Source organism: Pelophylax lessonae, assembly GCF_965119305.1.
Source record: "Pelophylax lessonae genome assembly, chromosome: 1".
Taxonomy (NCBI): Eukaryota; Metazoa; Chordata; class Amphibia; order Anura; family Ranidae; genus Pelophylax; species Pelophylax lessonae.
In genome coordinates, this window is record NC_138768.1 from 629,134,678 (window position 1) to 629,153,440 (window position 18,763).

The window sequence follows — 18,763 nt, forward strand, 5'->3', positions numbered from 1 at the left end:
TCTGACATTCAAAAACAAAACAAAAACAAATCAGTGACCAATATAGCCACCTTTCTTTGCAAGGACACTCAAAAGCCTGCCATCCATGGATTCTGTCAGTGTTTTGATCTGTTCACCATCAACATTGTGTGCAGCAGCAACCACAGCCTCCCAGACACTGTTCAGAGAGGTGTACTGTTTTCCCTCCTTGTAAATCTCACATTTGATGATGGACCACAGGTTCTCAATGGGGTTCAGATCAGGTGAACAAGGAGGCCATGTCATTAGCTTTACTTCTTTTATACCCTTTCTTGCCAGCCACGCTGTGGAGTACTTGGATGCGTGTGATGGAGCATTGTCCTGCATGAAAATCATGTTTTTCTTGAAGGATGCAGACTTATTCCTGTACCACTGCTTGAAGAAGGTGTCTTCCAGAAACTGGCAGTAGGACTGGGAGTTGAGCTTGACTCCATCCTCAACCCGAAAAGGCCCCACAAGCTCATCTTTGATGATACCAGCCCAAACCAGTACTCCACCTCCACCTTGAGGGCGTCTGAGTCGGACTGGAGCTCTTTGCCCTTTACCAATCCAGCCACGGGCCCATCCATCTGGCCCATCAAGACTCACTCTCATTTCATCAGTCCATAAAACCTTTGAAAAATCAGTCTTGAGATATTTCTTGGCCCAGTCTTGACGTTTCAGCTTGTGTGTCTTGTTCAGTGGTGGTCGTCTTTCAGCCTTTCTTACCTTGGCCATGTCTCTGAGTATTGCACACCTTGTGCTTTTGGGCACTCCAGTGATGTTGCAGCTCTGAAATATGGCCAAACTGGTGGCAAGTGGCATCTTGGCAGCTGCACGCTTGACTTTTCTCAGTTCATGGGCTGTTATTTTGCGCCTTGGTTTTTCCACACGCTTCTTGCGACCCTGTTGACTATTTTGAATGAAATGCTTGATTGTTCGATGATCACGCTTCAGAAGCTTTGCAATTTTAAGAGTGCTGCATCCCTCTGCAAGATATCTCACTATTTTTGACTTTTCTGAGCCTGTCAAGTCCTTCTTTTGACCCATTTTGCCCAAGGAAAGGAAGTTGCCTAATAATTATGCACACCTGATATAGGGTGTTGATGTCATTAGACCACACCCCTTCTCATTACAGAGATGCACATCACCTAATATGCTTAATTGGTAGTAGGCTTTCGAGCCTATACATCTTGGAGTAAGACAACATGCATAAAGAGGATGATGTGGTCAAAATACTCATTTGCCTAATAATTCTGCACTCCCTGTAGATGGGGTATGCAGAATGATGCCTTATGACTTTACACTTTGCTAATCTTCATACTTTCGAGTCAGTTATTAAAAGTATGAATGCCAGTTATTCGTAATAACTTCCATGCATTGAGCATTTTCAAGATGATTCCAGAAATGCCATCCTTCATATGTCTCTTGTGACATGTTTGCATTACAAAAACAGGTGTAGATTTTAATTAAATATATTGTTCAGCCAATAAAATGGCTTTTCAGTTTTCATTCTATTATGGTGTGCTAAAGAATGGGGTTTTCTAGCTTTTGTTAAGAAACTATTCACAGACATTTTTTTTAACACTTTTTATTGGAACACATTTTTGTACATAAGCAATATAGGCAATGCAATATATTTGTTAGACAACGTATTACATAACAACATATTCACAGACATTTTGTGTGTTTATTAGGTTGTGGTTCCTGTGGCCTGATGATGCAGTGAAAAATAAGAGGAGCCGGAATAAGTGTGGTTGCCTAGGAGGCTGCAGGTTTTTTGGTGGAATCGCGACAGGAATTGACTTTTTCCGGCTGGAGGAGCTGACCCCTTCAAGCAGCTCAGCATTCTCAAACACCAGCTCAGACTCTGATATGTTTTATGGACAATCTTTGCTACATCCTAACGAATGGATTATAACTAAAGAGGTGCCAAAAGCGGGAGAAGGTAGGCTGTAATCGTGTTAGGCTTATTATATGGTAGGAAAGTTCAATTTCCTTCCTTTTATCTTTTATCTATGAATCTCCTGTAAAAACGATTAATGCAGAAGTAAAGTTTGCTTTTTAAACCCATTATTGTGTCACACTGGTGTAAACTAAAGAATGGGTCACATGCACCAGCCCCCTAAGCCAAAATCCCCCCCCCCCCCCACAGTCCCCCACTTTCACCTCCTTCCAACCTCCCTCACTCCTCTTTCTAACGCCCTTCTCACTCCCATTTCCACCCCAACCCCCCCCCCCACTCCCATTTCCACCCCCATTTCAACCCCCATTACCATTTCCAGCCCCCTCACTCCCATTTCCACCCCTCACTCCCATTTCAACCCCCATTCCCCCCCCCAACACCCTCTCACTCCCATTTCTCTAACCTCCATTGACAGAACAGCCTCCATCTTCATTAGCTGAATGGGTTATGCTAGGCAGGAAACATTTAAATGTACACGCCCACGGGGCCAACCCCACAGGCATAACCCACACACCCTCTGCTCAGAAAACCAGTTTGTTTCTGCCTAGAGAAGGAGTAGGACCTAAGTTTCCTGCTGGGTCTTAGGTCTTTTATTCTTTTCAGAATATTTTGTTTTATTTCTCTTTACTCACTTTGCTAGCTAGTGTTCAGGTGGATCCTCCTGCTGATCTGCAAGCAATGCCGACTGGGGTTTTGCACTGGATAATCTAGATCCTTATGGTCCCCCCCCAGCCTGGCCTATGAGCATGAGCAGGTTATAGTCCCGCACTAGGCCTCGCCACGATGGTGCTCCTTTCAGGATGGGGACGAGCCTGCGAGCAGATGCCTCGCCGGGACATAACTACCTGGAATGCCCTGAGTCGCAGCGTACCCCTTGGCTGGCAGCACCTCCACTTCAAGTGGGAGGAGGTCTGCCCAGAGCGGAGCCCACCTGGTCCATGGTATGGGGAGTAAATGTGACCCCCCTTGCTCCTGGTGGCCTTGGGAGGGATGTGGGCCCTGTCCTGGGGGATAATAGGACCTGTACTTCCTAAAAGATCCCCCTGGCCTGTCAGGTACCCAGCCTCTGTGCCCTGTCTCCCTCTCCCACCCCGCGGGGGGCTATGTAACTGGGACGCCTGGCGTCCTGAGGGGGGTGGCGATAGTACCTTGTTGCTTGCTGGGTCTTGTTGCAGGTCCTTGAGGCCTTCATTGTGGGGGTCCCTGGCCACGTGGCACGCCGTGGGCGCCGCCATCTTAAGTGTAGGCAATGTGTATATTTTTCCCATTGACTTGTATGGAGCAGCCATTTTCCCTGAGCTTCCTATTACAATGCATTGTTGTGAATTAAGGGTGCGCTGATAAATCAAAGCTGCTACCTGAACTGTGTATAGTGATAAATTGATGAAAATAAGGTGCGCTAAATGATGATCAAAGTGACAAATCACAATGTGCGTGACTATAAACATATACAGTGAGTATATACAAAAAATATGGACCAGTGTTGTCCAAGTGCAATAACATCCACAAATACAAAATTACACCAAGTGTATCATAAAATGTGAAATGATAACAAAATATTGTTAGTCCCAAAGTATGAATGAAACAACCAAGTCCAATGGTGATCTTCACCAGGTGCTGCAAAAGCAATATAAACTGAAGGTGATAAATCCAGTGCTCTGTGACTAGAGATCCCGCCACCAACTAGCTTTCCTCCTTACCAAAGGTATTAAGGTGGAGCGCAGAAAAAAAAAAATTCTGATTGCTAGATGACAAGGAGGAGATATCTTTAAATTAGCCACCCAGTGGTATGGTATAAATGGCCTCTTACCAAACAGTGGGTATACCAAGCACAGAATGAATCCAGTAGTCGATGCTCTTACAGTGGGTCAATTGCCAATGGTGGTATCCCGCTCCTACTATCGGTTCCTATTTCCCCTAACTTCCACAGATGAACATGTGTGGGGCAGAGAAAAGACGGACCATAGTGTATTATCCCCGAGATGTGTTTATTTAAGTAGGTAATGCACTTACATTAAAGGATGGGAATCGAGCGACAGTTGCAATCGGTACGCCAACCTCGGCTGCAGACCGGGCTGTGCGTGACGTCTGTGGCGGCACGACACGCCTCCTCTCTGACGCGTTTCCTCTGACAAGGCTTCTGCTGAGATAGGAGGGACGTGCGCGCCGCCACATCCGCCCTTAAGAAGCTCCAAGATGATTACCACTTCCGGTGTCCGCAATGTATGTGCGGAAATCCTTCTACATTAGTTAATCCACCATATGAACATAAAAATTCAACTCCAAACATCCCGGTCTATCTTGGTCTAGTATATAGAACCTAAATATGGTACATCAATATGTAATTTGGATCGGTCAGTTTTAATGGGGATCGGGACTCCGGAAGTGTGTAAATCCTCCAACTTTCTGTGCCAGCATATAAAGTATACATAGGCAACTAAAGGAAAAAAGGGGGAAATAGAATAGGACAACAAACAAGTCCTATATGGTGCAATTAAATGACCAATTCATATTAAGACTGCATATTTAAATAGTTAAAATATTAAAAACATATTAAATCATTTATTAGTTCATTAAAAGAAAAATGATTAAAATGTGACTAAAAGATTAAAATAGAATGTAAAGACTAAACAAGGATTCAACTGTTGTTTATATGGGTGTTGGTGTCCCATTCAATGTTGTGTCCCCAAGGCCTAAAGCATTTTATCTCATAGATCCAGAAGGTTTCCCTTCTTGAAATGGATCTTTTTAGGTTGCTCCCTCTCCAATGTGGTGTGTATTTCTCAATCACTATAATTTGTAGATTTTTTGGATTTTTGTGATGACATTTGGAGAAATGCAGGGAAACACTATGTCCTGGGAACCCTTTTCTTATATTGGTAAGGTGCTCCCCTATCCGGATACTGGCAGTACGTATGGTTCTCCCAATATATTGCTGGCCACAACCACATTGGAGTAAGTATATAACTCCCTTGGTATGACACGAGATGAACTCCTTGATGGCGTACTCTTTTCCAGTAACAGTGGATGAGAACTTATTAGTTCTTATTGTCTTCGCTTCTTTACAAATCTGGCAATTTCTGCATGGGAAGAAGCCTTTCATGTCTGGGAAAAATTTTGGTACTTTAGGTTTTTCTACTGGGTTCCTGGCAATGAGATCTTTAAGGTTCCTAGCTTTCCTAAAGATCATGTTGGGTTTATCGGGCAGAGTAGGTCCCAAAATTTTGTCTCCTTGAAGGATGCTCCAATGTTTCCTAAAGACATGATTAAGCCACCTATAGTTGTGGGAAAACTGGGTGACAAAGGCAAAATCAAATTTCGACTGAGAATTGTCATGATGGGCTGGTTTCGGTACAATAAGGTCGTCTTGTGTTTGTTGACATATCTGCTCAATTTCTTGGTCTAGTATTTGTGGCTCATATCCTTTTTCTAAAAATCTTTGTTTTAAGACATTGGCTTGCTCTTTAAAATCCGACTCATGTGTGCAGTTGTGTCTAATCCTTTTGAATTGACCTTTCGGAACCGACCTAAGCCAGTTAGGATGATGGCAACTGTCCATGGTAATAAAACCGTTCTTGTCGGTAGGTTTAAAATATGTTTTAGTAATAAAACCTGAACCATGTCTTAAAATCACAAGGTCTAAAAAGTTTACAGATATGGGGCTGGATTCATATGAAAATCTAATTCCCCAACTGTTGCAATTCAGCTGGTCCATAAAGATTTGTAGTGATTCATGGCTCCCTTTCCAAATAAAAAGTGTATCGTCTATGTAGCGTCTCCAAAACACAAGCTCCCTGGCCCTGTTGGAGAAGATGTTGCGATCTTCCCACAGAGCCATGAAGAGGTTAGCTACACTGGGGGCAAATTTGGCCCCCATGGCTACACCCGTGCGTTGGAGGTAGAATCGTTGGTTGTAATAAAAATAATTATGTTCCATGCCAAATATTAAAAGATTTAAAATGAACTGTTTCTGTGCCACTGATATGTCTTGGTTGGTGTCCAAAAAGGTACTGACCGCTTCATACCCCATCTCGTGTGGAATAATTGTGTATAAAGACGCCACATCGGCAGTTACTAATAGTACATCTCCTTCGATGTGTAATTGTTTTATTTCCTGTATGCATTGTGTGGTGTCTTTTAAGTGCAGTCTTAATATGAATTGTTCATTTAATTGCACCATATAGGACTTGTTTGTTGTCCTATTCTATTTTCCCCCTTTTTTCCTTTAGTTGCCTATGTATACTTTATATGCTGGCACAGGAAGTTGGAGGATTTACACACTTCCGGAGTCCCGATCCCCATTAAAACTGACCGATCCAAATTACATATTGATGTACCATATTAAGGTTCTATATACTAGACCAAGATAGACCGGGATGTTTGGAGTTTAATTTTTATGTTCATATGGCGGATTAACTAATGTAGAAGGATTTCCGCACATACACTGCGGACACCGGAAGTGGTAATCATCTTGGAGCTTCTTAAGGGCGGATGTGGCGGCGCGCACGTCCCTCCTATCTAAGCAGAAGCCTTGTCAGAGGAAACGCGTCAGAGAGGAGGCGTGTCGCGCCGCCACAGACGTCACGCACAGCCCTGTCTGCAGCCGAGGTTGGCGTACCGATTGCAACTGTCGCTCGATTCCCATCCTTTAATGTAAGTGCATTACCTACTTAAATAAACACATCTCGGGGATAATACACTATGGTCCGTCTTTTCTCTGCCCCACACATGTTCATCTGTGGAAGTTAGGGGAAATAAGAACTGATAGTAGGAGCGGGATACCACCATTGGCAATCGACCCACTGTAAGAGCATTGACTACTGGATTCATTCTGTGCTTGGTATACCCACCGTTTGGTAAGAGGCCATTTATACCATACCACTGGGTGGCTAATTTAAAGATATCTCCTCCTTGTCATCTAGCAATCAGAATTTTTTTTTTTCTGCGCTCCACCTTAATACCTTTGGTAAGGAGGAAAGCTAGTTGGTGGCGGGATCTCTAGTCACAGAGCACTGGATTTATCACCTTCAGTTTATATTGCTTTTGCAGCACCTGGTGAAGATCACCATTGGACTTGGTTGTTTCATTCATACTTTGGGACTAACAATATTTTGTTATCATTTCACATTTTATGATACACTTGGTGTAATTTTGTATTTGTGGATGTTATTGCACTTGGACAACACTGGTCCATATTTTTTGTATATACTCACTGTATATGTTATTGTTCATAGTCACGCACATTGTGATTTGTCACTTTTATTACAATGCATTGGCAACCATTTCTATGTAGTCCTATTGAACTGCACTAGCAGCGTGACCTTTTACATCCAGGCTGAGGTCACTTCCTGTAATTCTTCTTCCTGCTGCAGTCTGTTCAGGAGGGTTCTCACTGGAAGTGGTATAGTAGTGGGGTCCTTGCGGGCATATCCCTGATCACTCTGCTGTTAGTGTATACTTCAGGGGGAATCTTCAGACCGCTGCGATTGGCGCTAGGAACCGCGATCGACGCTTCTTAAAGTGACAGTACTCAGATTTTCTGTAACTTTGATTATTGAGTCCCAGGCTATAAATTCACCCTCAGACCCACTCTGTGCAACTCCCGGACAGTCCGGATCGCAGTCACTGGCCGCGATTTCAGCAGCTCTGGAAAACCTGGCAACAAAAGTTGATTTCTTCATGAAAAAGGTTAATAGCAGAAAACGGCTGCTGCCTTCTTCATCTTTGGTGGAGTCCTCTGATTTAGAGGCTGATGTGGTCCCCACAGACGCCCCCCCCTCCCCATCACTCCAGCAGGTTTGCATAGCCGACACCCAACCTTGGCCAGGTCAGATGACAGCACAGCGCCCCCACTAGATCACTGATAAGAATACATACAACACTTGATCTTTGCCAATTTTCAAATTGGTATAGAATTTTTAGCAGCAGGGTCCGTTCCTGAGCCCAGCAAGAATAACTGCGAGGGGTTGTGTTGTTCAGGCACCGCCAACAACCAAGGCCCAATTTTTCTGCACCTGTAGGACAAGTACATGCAATTTCAAAATTGGTATGGAATTTTTAGCAGCAGGGCCTATTCCTGCGCCCAGCAAGAGTAACTGCGAGGCAACATGTTTTGCATTGCTACATGTTCCCCAGGTCAGTATCCGGACCCCCATACACTTTTTTGTGGGCAATAACTTGCATTTAAGCCTTCAAAATTAGACCGTTTGATTTTGGACATTCGAGTCCCAAAGACTTCAATAGAGTTAGTTTGAACAAACGTTTCCCCTGTTCGCGGTGTTCTGGTGTGAACCGAACGGGGGGGGTGTTCGGCTCATCACTATCTGTAATGAGCTTGCAATTTATGTTCTCTTTTGCATTATCCATATTTTATATTATTCATTTTCCATCTTGTAAAGTCTGTTTATTAGTATTAGTGGGAGGTAATGATGGTGTACCATCTTAAAGGGAAATTATATCATCATTCTCTTAGCTTATTTTTTTTATTATTATTCTTTGCCAGGAACCAGGCATAGAATAGGGTAGTTGTATTCTATTCTAATCCTCACTTTCTTCTGCTTTTTCTTCAGCCTCATGTTACAAGGTAGCCATATACCAAATGAGAAAGCAGAACATATGGCAGAACTGGAGGGTCCCACATTCAGTTCACTGATGGTCTCTCCCCCTTATGCAAATATAGAAGCTTTATTGCGTACTAGTAGAGAGGTGTTGAAAGTTTGACCTCTGGGCTGCTAATCCAGCAGAGCTGAAGCCAAATTGTCAAAGAAAATCCCAGCTCCTGCACTGAGTATGCACTAAAGCTGGAAAACCTTTTGATAAAGTTACAAGAAATTGAAGTACCTGTAATAAATCTATATTATTTTACAAATGTGAATGCCTACACTATTTTAAAATGATTGTAAAGTTTCGTTTTTTTTATAAATAACAAACATGTTACACTTACCTGCTCTGTGCAAGGGTTTTGCACAGAGCAGCCCTGATCCTCCTTTTCTGGGGTGCCCCGGCCGCGCTCCTGGCTCCTCCTCTTTCCATGGGAGCACCCGTGCGGGCGCGCTCACGAGTCCTGCTGCTACATCCTTTGACACAGACAGTAGGACTCTCCCCCGTCCCCTGCTCCTGTGTCACTGGATTTGTTTGACAGCAGTGGGAGCCGATGAATCTATCCAATGAGAACCTGAGACAGCGTCTGGAGCCACTGGGCTTGTGCTCATCAATGTAACTTGGGGGGGGGGGGTCTGGGGGACAACTGCGACTAAGAAGGTTTTTCACCTTAATGCATAGAATGCATTAAGGTGGAAAACCTTGAGACTTTACAAGACCTTTTTGCTTGCAGTTTCATTATGTTTGTACTAAATAACACTTCTGTATTAATGTTGTTTTGTAATATTTTCCAAATGTTTTCCTGGTAGTGTCAAAGTTTGTCTTTCCCTCCCATTTCCCTCACTTTCCTGTCTCACTAGCCAGTAGGAACATGCAAGAGATAGGACGGCCAAGCTTTAATACTATAATAAAACAATCTATGCGCTTCCCAAATACATGTAACAGCTGCCAACTTAAAATACTGATAAAAGTAAACAATGTAAAAACATGTAAGCAGCGCTGTTTAAATGGACAGTCCTAAGTCCAGCAAGGACAAAACAAAGTTTGATGAAAAAAGGGGGGGGGGATTTTTCACCCAGGTAACAAGGTAACATGCAGTGGTGAGCCCAATCCTCCACCACACACTGACTCTTACCAAAAGTATGGGCCCACTGTTTCCACAAATGGCCAAACAGCACGGTGGGTGATTCAAAGGATCACTCAGCCTTAGACATCCTGACTGCTCTGATGGTTGAATCCTTCCGGAGCCAAAAGGTACCTCATACAAGGAAAGAAGCCAAGAAGAAGGCCTCATAGTGTGATATGTTTCAAATATTTATTTAACATAAGGTGAAAAATCACTCACCCAGCAATAAATACAAGGCGCATGTAATAAAAACAGCGTTCCTGTTTATATCCAAGATAATGGCCGACTTCCGGGCGCCCCTCATGACGTCTGTACGACGAAACGCGTTGGGAGGAGCCAGCCTTACGCTATGTCATCGCGCCTGGATGTTGGCCATTATCTTGGTTATCAACAGGAACGCTGTTTTTATTATATACGTCTTGTATTTTATTGCTGGGTGAGTTATTTTTCACCTTATATTAAACAAATATTTGAAACCTATCACACTATGAGGCCTTCTTCTTGACCCCTTTCCTTGTATGAGGTACCTTTGTGCTCCAGAAGGATTCAGCCATCAGAGCGGTCAGGATGTCTAAGGCTGAGTGATCCTTTGAATCACCCACCGCGCTGTTTGGCCATTTGTGAAAACAGTGGCCCCCTACTTTTGGTAAGAGTCAGTGTGTGGTGGAGGTGGAGGATCAGGCTCACCATTGCATGTTACCTTGTCACCTGGGTGAAGAATCCCCCCCTTTTTTACATCAAGCTTTAGTACTACCAGGAGGTGGCAGGGCTTTGCCAGTCAAAGTGGCTCAGTATTTTAGATTTACGGCAGAGAATTTAGTGCTGTTTAAGATATGTGCAGCCACCTCTAGTTGCTTGCACTAGTTCCTAAAAGCAGGACATTGTATATATATATATATATATATATAAAAATACGTTTTTATTTTTCAAGGTAAGCCCACTGGCTGTAGAAGAAAAGATTGGGACTCCAGATCTGTAGTCATAGAGATTGAAAGAAAAGCGCAACATCTGAGCTTACAAGTACCACTACGATCTCACAGTTCTTCATCTTCGGATGAGAACAGCAGTTGCAGTGCTGCTCTACCATTGTTGGCTGGTGAAAAAGACAGTCCTTCTTCTGCAGCTGAAGAAACTTTGGGGAACATAGACTTTCCACCCAGAGCCAAGTCCCAAGAATCTCATAAAAGGTGACTGGAGTTAATCTACTTCTTTTTATTATTTCTGAAAACTAATCCAATTCCAGGTAAAGAAAATTGATTTTTCAATTTGTTTTTGTGCCAGAAAGCACATCGCACCAGGTATTGTCTACCTGTTGTATCTTGAAAGTCTATGAAAATACAATTCTTACAAGTGATATGTATTTTATATTACCAGTTTAACCACACTATAACTACAATTTTTATACGTTTATTCCAGCAAGATTTTTTTTAACATGTTCTCTTTTGTTGCTGGAGGAGTCATTTTTACCATTTGCTATGTTTTTATCAAATGTTTTCTCTTTCTTGTTAATTATGCAAATGTATTAAAGGTTTATTCATTTGCCTTTGAATTAAAGTATCTTTAAAGGCTAAGTCCACCTTACTGACCATGTTTCATATTACACCCATATTTATATTCACCCCTATGTTATTTCCACAGTTCGCAGCCCCCAACCCTAATTTGCCCCACCTTCCTGGTGAATCTGTGGAGTTTTCTCCCCACAAGCTTATGTCATCTCCACGGCTGTGGAGTCGGTAGATAAATGTTCCGACTCCTCTGTATTAATATGTATTAATCTTTCCACACTGACTTGGGTGAGTGGCATTGCAGTAACTATTCTGGCCACATCACTAGCGATCTCTGGAACAAGGATGGCTTCTTCAACAGTAAGTTTTGATGAGCGATCATACTTTTCAACTTCTTTTAGTGCTTTATAAAACTCCTGTTGGAATTTTTTTATTTGGACATTTACTGGTTCTGTAACGCTTATGCGACGTCGCTTTCCTTTAGCAACTTCCATTTTGTCTAAGAAGGAATCCAAGTCTAATTCTTAGTTTGAAGAAGATGATCCTGAGTTACCACTATTGCTTAAAGAACTTCATCCTGTGGAGGTATTTCAGCTCGTAATCCCTTCATGCGAACTTCTACATCATAAAGGGCCTTTTTCCCAGTAGCAGTCTGTTCACTGTTCAACAAAAGTCAGCTCATTGGGTCGACATAAATAGCCGCTAACAAGATTTCATTTTCCAGCAAAAGACTCTCTTTTCATCATTGAAGATGCAATGCCCTCAGCTATTAACCCTCCATTTTTGTTCAGGCGATATAACAGGCTCTTTCATTCCAAGAGGAATTTACCCGGGGTTAGATCGTCACATTGCAACCTCTTGGTGACAGTGAAGGGGTGAGAAAGAAGGTTCTCCAGCTCTTTTGTTTGTGTCCACTGGCTTTCAGTTAATGCAAGATTTTCATTGTCCATTTCTTCTATGAAGTCTTTAAGTTCAAGCAAACACTTCACCATTAAATAAGTGCTTCCCTAGCGAGTTGTTTGATCAAAAATGGCTCCTTTTCCTGCGCGTCTTTTCAAAATTGCATCTGTTTTTGGGGCCCTGGCTGCAACAGTTACTTGCCATAATTTGCCAATTAGTGTAGCTGCATGGCAATCTTTTAATCCATCTCTTATGGCAAGTTGCAGTGTATGAATAGCACATCGCATATGATGAATAGTAGCAAGCTTCAATGCTTCTTCAACAAAGTTGTCTAAAAAAATGTCAGCATTCTCTTCAGTTTCTAAACTTTCTCCAAAACTTGCAGAGCTGTCTTCCTCTAACTCTAATATCTGTTTGTTTCCTTCTTCATCTGCGTTCATCTTCTCAATCGTGCTCAACATGTTAGAAGCGTTATCTGTCACAACACATAAAATCTGTTCCTTTGTAATTTCAAAATCTTCTAGAACACCCTCCACTAACTTCTGAAGGTAATCACTGGTGTGATGTGCCTGAGTGTCCTTTAATCCGAGGGTCCGTGTTATTGTTTTGTTATTTTCATCCACAAATCTAACATTAATAGCAAAATAATTGACTCTGTGACGTGTGCATGCATCCATTTTAAGGAAGACAAAACGTCCTTTCAGAACTTTCTGTAGTTCTTCCTTTTTACATTTGGCCTCCTCAATTATAAGTTTCCTTATACTAAGTCATTAATTATAACTTTTTGTGAATTGGGACATTTAAACTTGCTTTTTTTTAAATTCCAATCTAAATTTAGTAGGAGTCGGAGTCGGTGCATTGTTTGCCAACTCCGACTCCAGGTACCCAAAATTTCCTCCATTTCCGCATTTCCGACTCCACAGACCTGGTCATCTCTTTGAATTTGGTGCAGCTCTGTGTCTCCACCCAGACAGCCACCATTCCTTCACAGAGATCTCTGAATAGAGTTACAAGTCCAATCTGCCATACACTTGTAGTCCATTGATACTTCCGCTATCCACATTACTCAAGATCTGTACCTCGGTAGGGAGCTTCAGCTGGAGGAAAAGTCTACAGGAGCCTGTGCATGGTACCCACAATTCACTGATAGGAGTTGCAATGCTTCTCTGATGCAAACAATTAATAAATACACTTTTCTTGTTCCTACAGTACAGGACACAGGCAGATTCAGGGACAGCTGGATTATAGGCATGCACCTTCAGGTGTTTAGACATTAGCAAAAAGACTGTGAGGTCCCCTTTTTTCCTTTTCCGCTCCCTGCAAGCAACAGTTTGCTAGTTTCTTTAGGTGTTGGATATTCCTTCTCTACTGAGTGGGGATTTCTTTGTTATGTTGGTTACATTTACTGATTTCTTCAATTTACTCTTTTTCGCTGTGTTATGGCCATGGTGGAATATTATGCAGTTTCTGATTTGGTGTCCCACGGACAGTGGTTCGGGGACCATAACTAAACCCTGCCAGAGAAGACGTTGGAATTGTCTACAAAGTTGCTTTGGGCACTGGATTCTACATCAGGCACTCACCTTGGCACATTGTGCAGCACATTTGGTTAGTCACAGGGTGCTATACAGGTCCAGAGCAGATGTGATCTTGATTGGTGTGACCAAGACCCTGAAGACCCCTTCACCCTTACAAAGCAGGGAATTAAGGGTCAATCTTTATCTTCCCCTGTGTGGAACTACTGGGAACCACTGGGGCTGCAGCAGCCTTTAAGAATGCTGTGTAGAAGTTTGAGGTTCTTTACAAATCCTCTTTTTTGTTCTAATTGGTCCAGCAATGCAACACATCATTGCCTCAGTGGCAGTCTGTCATTCCTTGCAGTCTGTAAGAATAAGGATACATGCAAATTAATGACACTGCAACCCAATCATGCAATCAGGGTCAGCAAGAGCTCTGTTTCTACTCACCGTGCCAGAGTTAAGGTTTCCACCCCACAACACAGGTGTCTTTCCATGTTGATAAAGGTGGCAACCAGGTGAGGATGAATAAAATTTCTCTGTATTTTGTCCAAGGAGCACACATGTTCCAAACAGAGCCAGCACTTGTTGGCTCAGTTTGGAATATGTCTACTCCTTGGCTAAAATAAAGAGAAATTTAATTCATCCTCACCTGGTTGCCAACTTTATCTACATGGAAGGACTCCTGTATGAAAAGGATGTCTCATTAACTGGGATCCATTTCTGCATTACCCTGAGCTTCTTCAGTGTTTGGAACTCCTACTCCCTGCCTTGAAGCATTACAAGGATGGAATGGCTGACTCCCTATGTCAAAAGGTTCCTTTCATCTCTCACAGGCCTCCTCTCACAGGCCTCCTCTTACATGCCTCCACCAGGAAAATAACTCCAACGCAAGTTTTGTCATCCCAAGCCAGCTAAACCCGGCTCCAAGCCTTCTACACTATAATGAGTCGTCCCACTTCTTCAAGTGGGGGGGGTTGTTTGTAAGCCTTTGCAGCCATCTGGATCCAGGAAATTCCTGACTTTTGGTTCAATCTGTCATCTTCCAGGCCTACAAACTTGAGTTTTAATCTCTGCCTCCTCCCTGATTTATGTTCTAACTTGCCCCCACTCTGCAGCTATCACAGGCTCTTTAAGGTATTCTCCAACACCTTTTTTTTTCTTGGAGGTTAGTGTACCCTTTCTTGTAAGGGAGAGATAGGAGTTTTAACTCAAATCTGTTGTCAGTGCAAAAACCCAGCAGTGACGTGTCCCATTTTGGACCTAAAATACATCACCAAATACTTGAGCATAAGACCAAATACAGTATATTGTCAAATGTATTGGGGCGCCTGCCTTTACACGCATATTAACTTTAAAGGAATCCCAGTCTTAGTCCGTAGGGTTCAGTATTGAGTTGGCCCAACCCTTTGCAGCTATAACAGCTTCAACTCTTCTGGGAAAGTTATCCTCAAGGTTTAGGAGTGTGTCTATAGGAGTATTTGACCACTCTTCCAGAAGCGCATTTGTGAGGTTAGGCACTGATGTTGGCCGTGAAGGCCTGGCTCGCAGTCTCTGCACTAATTAATCCCAAAGATGTTCTAAACCTTGTGGATAGCCTTTGCAGGAGAGTTGAATCTGTTAAAGCTGCAAAAGGGTGGGCTATCTCAATATTGAACCCTACGGACTAAGACTGGGATGCCATTAAAGTTCATGTGCGTGTAAAGGCAGCCGTCCCAATACTTTTGACAATATTGTGTATATAAATTTCCTGACTTGCTCAGCTGGGCATCAGCATCTGTCAACTTTTGAAGAAAATAAATTCTACTCTATATAGAACTTTAAAACGGTTGTAAACCGCTACACTTTTTTTTTTCCTTTACCTGCAAGGCAAAGGCATAATGTGCTAGAATGCATCACATACTAGAACATTATGTTAAACTTACCAGAAAGCGAAGCATTCCAGCGATGCGAGTCATCGCTGGAGAAGACGTCCATCTATATCCGGTCTTCCTTCTGGGTTTGCGGCTCTGTGACTGGCCGGAGCCGCAATGACATCACTCCCACACACATGAGCAGGAGCCACCAGTCATGGCACACTGCTCTGAAGAAACGGCACGGCCAGGTGTTTCCTCAGAGCCCATGCGCCAGTGACGTAACTGGCTGCTAGGACAGTAAATATCTCCTAAACGGTGCATGTTTAGGAGATATTTACACTACCTATAGGTAAAACTTTACTTCCTCGTTAAGGCGGCAGAGTAAAAAGAGAATACGTGCACATTTTTTTTTACCTGCAAAAAAGATATGCATTTATTATTTTTTCACAAAAAGTGAACTTAGCCTTTAATTGTGGTGTACAGTGTGTATATACAGTATCTCACGAAAGCGAGTACACCCCTCACATTTTTGTAAATATTTCATTATATCTTTTTATGTGACAACACTGAAGAAATTACACTTTGCTGCAATTAAAGTAGTGAGTGTACAGCTTGTAAAACAGTGTACATTTGCTGTTCCCTCCAAAACAACTTAACACACAGCCATTAATGTTTAAAGCTCTGACAACAAAAATGTGCAAATTGGGCCCAAAGTGTCAATATTTTGTGTGGCCACCATTATTTTCCAGCACTGCCTTAACCCTCTTGGGCATGGAGTTCACCAGAGCTTCACAGGTTGCCACTGGAATCCTCTTCCACTCCTTCGTGACAACATCACGGAGCTGGTGGATGTTGGAGACCTTGCACTTCTCCACCTTCCATTTGAGGATGCCCCACAGATGCTCAATAGGGTTTAGGTCTGGAGACATGCTTGGCCAGGCCATCACCTTTACCCTCAGCTTCTTTAGCAAGGCAGTGGTCATCTTGGAGGTGTGTTTGGAGTCTTTATGTTGGAATACTTCCCTGCGGCCCAGTCACCGAAGGGAGGGGATCATGCTCTGCTTTAGTATGTCACAGTACATGTTAGCATTCATGTTTCCCTCAATGAACTGTAGTTCCCCAGTGCCAGCAGCACTCATGCAGTCCCAGACCATGACACTCCCATTACCATGCTTGACTGTAGGCAAGACACACTTGTCTTTGTACTTCCCACCTGGTTGCTGCCACACACGCTTGATACCATCTGAACCAAGCACGTTTATCTTGGTCTCATCAGACCACAGCTGTGGTTCCAGTAATCTATGTCCTTAGTCTGCTTGTCTTTAGCAAAATATTTGGGGGCTTTCTTGCACATCATCTTTAGAAGAGGCTTCCTTCTGGGATTACAGTCATGCGGGCCAACTTGATATAGTGTGCAGCGTATGCTCTGAGCACTGACAGGCTTACCCCCCACCCCTTCAACCTCTGCAGCAATTCTGGCAGCACTCATTTCCCAAAGACAACCTCTAGATATGACGCTGAGCACGTGCACTCAACTTCTTTGGTCGACCATGGCGAGGCCTGTTCTGAGTGGAACCTGTCCTGTTAAACCGCTGTATGATCTTGGCCACCATGCTGCAGCTCAGTTTCAGGGTATTGGCAATCTTCCTATATCCTAGGCCATCTTTATCTAGGGCAACAATTCTTTTTTCAGATTCTCAGAGAGTTCTTTGCCATGAGGTGCCATGTTGAACTTCCAATGACCAGTATGAGAGAGTGAGAGTGATAACACCAAATTTAACACACCTGCTCCCCATTCACGCCTGAGACCTTGTAACACTAACGAGTCACATGACACCGGGGAAGGAAATTGGGCCCGATTTGGACATTTTCACTTAGGGGTGTACTCACTTTCTTTGCCAGCGGTTTAGACATTGTGAGCTGTGTGTTGAGTTATTTTGAGGGGGCAGAAAATGTACACTGTTATACAAGGTGTACACCCACTACTTTACATTGTAGCAAAGTGTCATTTCTTCAGTGTTGACACATGAAAAGATATAATAAAATAATTACAAAAACGTGAGGGGTGTACTCATTTTTGTGGGATACTGTGTGCATAGATATATATATATATATATATATATATATATATATAATATTGGAGCACCCTTAAAGTCCTATATATGGTTGGTTTTCGTCTCCAAATACTTGAAAATTCTGAAGTTCCGCATGGAATCCCTCAGGTCAGTCATCACCTCCCTTCACCCAGGGGTTTTTGTGGAATCACTGCATGTCCCATTTATCCTCCACATCAGCGATACCTGCGTTTTGCCATAAATGAGCAATATTTTTGGTGATTTTATTTGTCCTTGGCTTGGATCTTTACAAAGGTTGTGGCTCTGTGGTTGTGGTGATTGCTAAAGAACTGAGGCTTGCATTGGGGGAGATTTTATATGGGGATCCTCAGTTGGCAGCGTCCAAGCACCTGAACCTACCTTAACTTATCTACCTGTAATGCCTATGTCTTCTATGTACTCCAAGACCTAGATTTTACAAGCAAGTCAGAAATCTTTTTTTCTCTTACGTCCTCCGACAGTCGCCGCCCCTTCCCAATTCGTCACCAATGGGTATTGACCTTTTCTCCGTAGGAGTAGCTAGGCAACAAGAATTGTTAATACAAAGCTTTTAACATAGACACACCCCTAGGGGCTGTCCCCTCAGTCAAAACCTCCCTGCACCAGCATTCCCAACTCAGTTTGTCTTTGCCTAGCTTAGGAGTAGCTGCTATCCTTTGCTGGGGCTCAGTCTCAGCCTTCTACCCTTTCTTTGATTTTATTTCAAGTACTTTTTTCTCTTTTTCTGGCTAGCTGTTATTTTGTCAGCCTTAGTTTACAGATCTTCTGATGAAGATTCATCATGCGGAGCTGGGTCTCGGACTGGCCGCTCTGCATCCCAGGGCTGATAGCCAGATGGATCCCCAGCCTGCCATCGAGCATTCAGCTTAGGTTTTACCCTGGCACATTGAACGACCCATCCCTGTTCGCTGCAGGGATGCTGCCTGTGAGGTGGCTACCTCATTGGACGCCATGACTGCGGTCCGCAAGCGTCCTGGCTGCGGCACTCCCTGTCTGCCCTGATAGCGGTTTGTCGCTGGAGACGGCTCCCCACGCCATCTGGTACGGTAAGCACCTTCTGTGTGGGGACCTTCTGTATGGGTGTCAGTCTGTGGCTGTGTTTACCCTCCATGTCTGTGTGACTGCGGGCTCCCTGTCAGATCCCTGTGTGGCTGCATGCCTGTGGGCTGCGGGGGGGGGGGG

The 18,763-nt window shown here is 43.3% G+C and overlaps 1 protein-coding gene across 11 annotated transcripts in view; it reads left to right on the forward strand.

Annotated features, from left to right (window-relative positions):
* Window positions 1–18,763, forward strand: part of BLTP1 (bridge-like lipid transfer protein family member 1) — a 754,177-nt gene that overhangs the window by 334,725 nt on the left and 400,689 nt on the right. For all 11 annotated transcript variants that reach the window (XM_082243836.1, XM_082243839.1, XM_082243842.1 and 8 more), the window contains exons 26-27: window positions 1,695–1,945; window positions 10,621–10,876. In XM_082243836.1, the coding sequence (XP_082099962.1) occupies window positions 1,695–1,945; window positions 10,621–10,876 (507 nt within the window). The remainder of the gene's footprint in view (window positions 1–1,694; window positions 1,946–10,620; window positions 10,877–18,763) is intronic.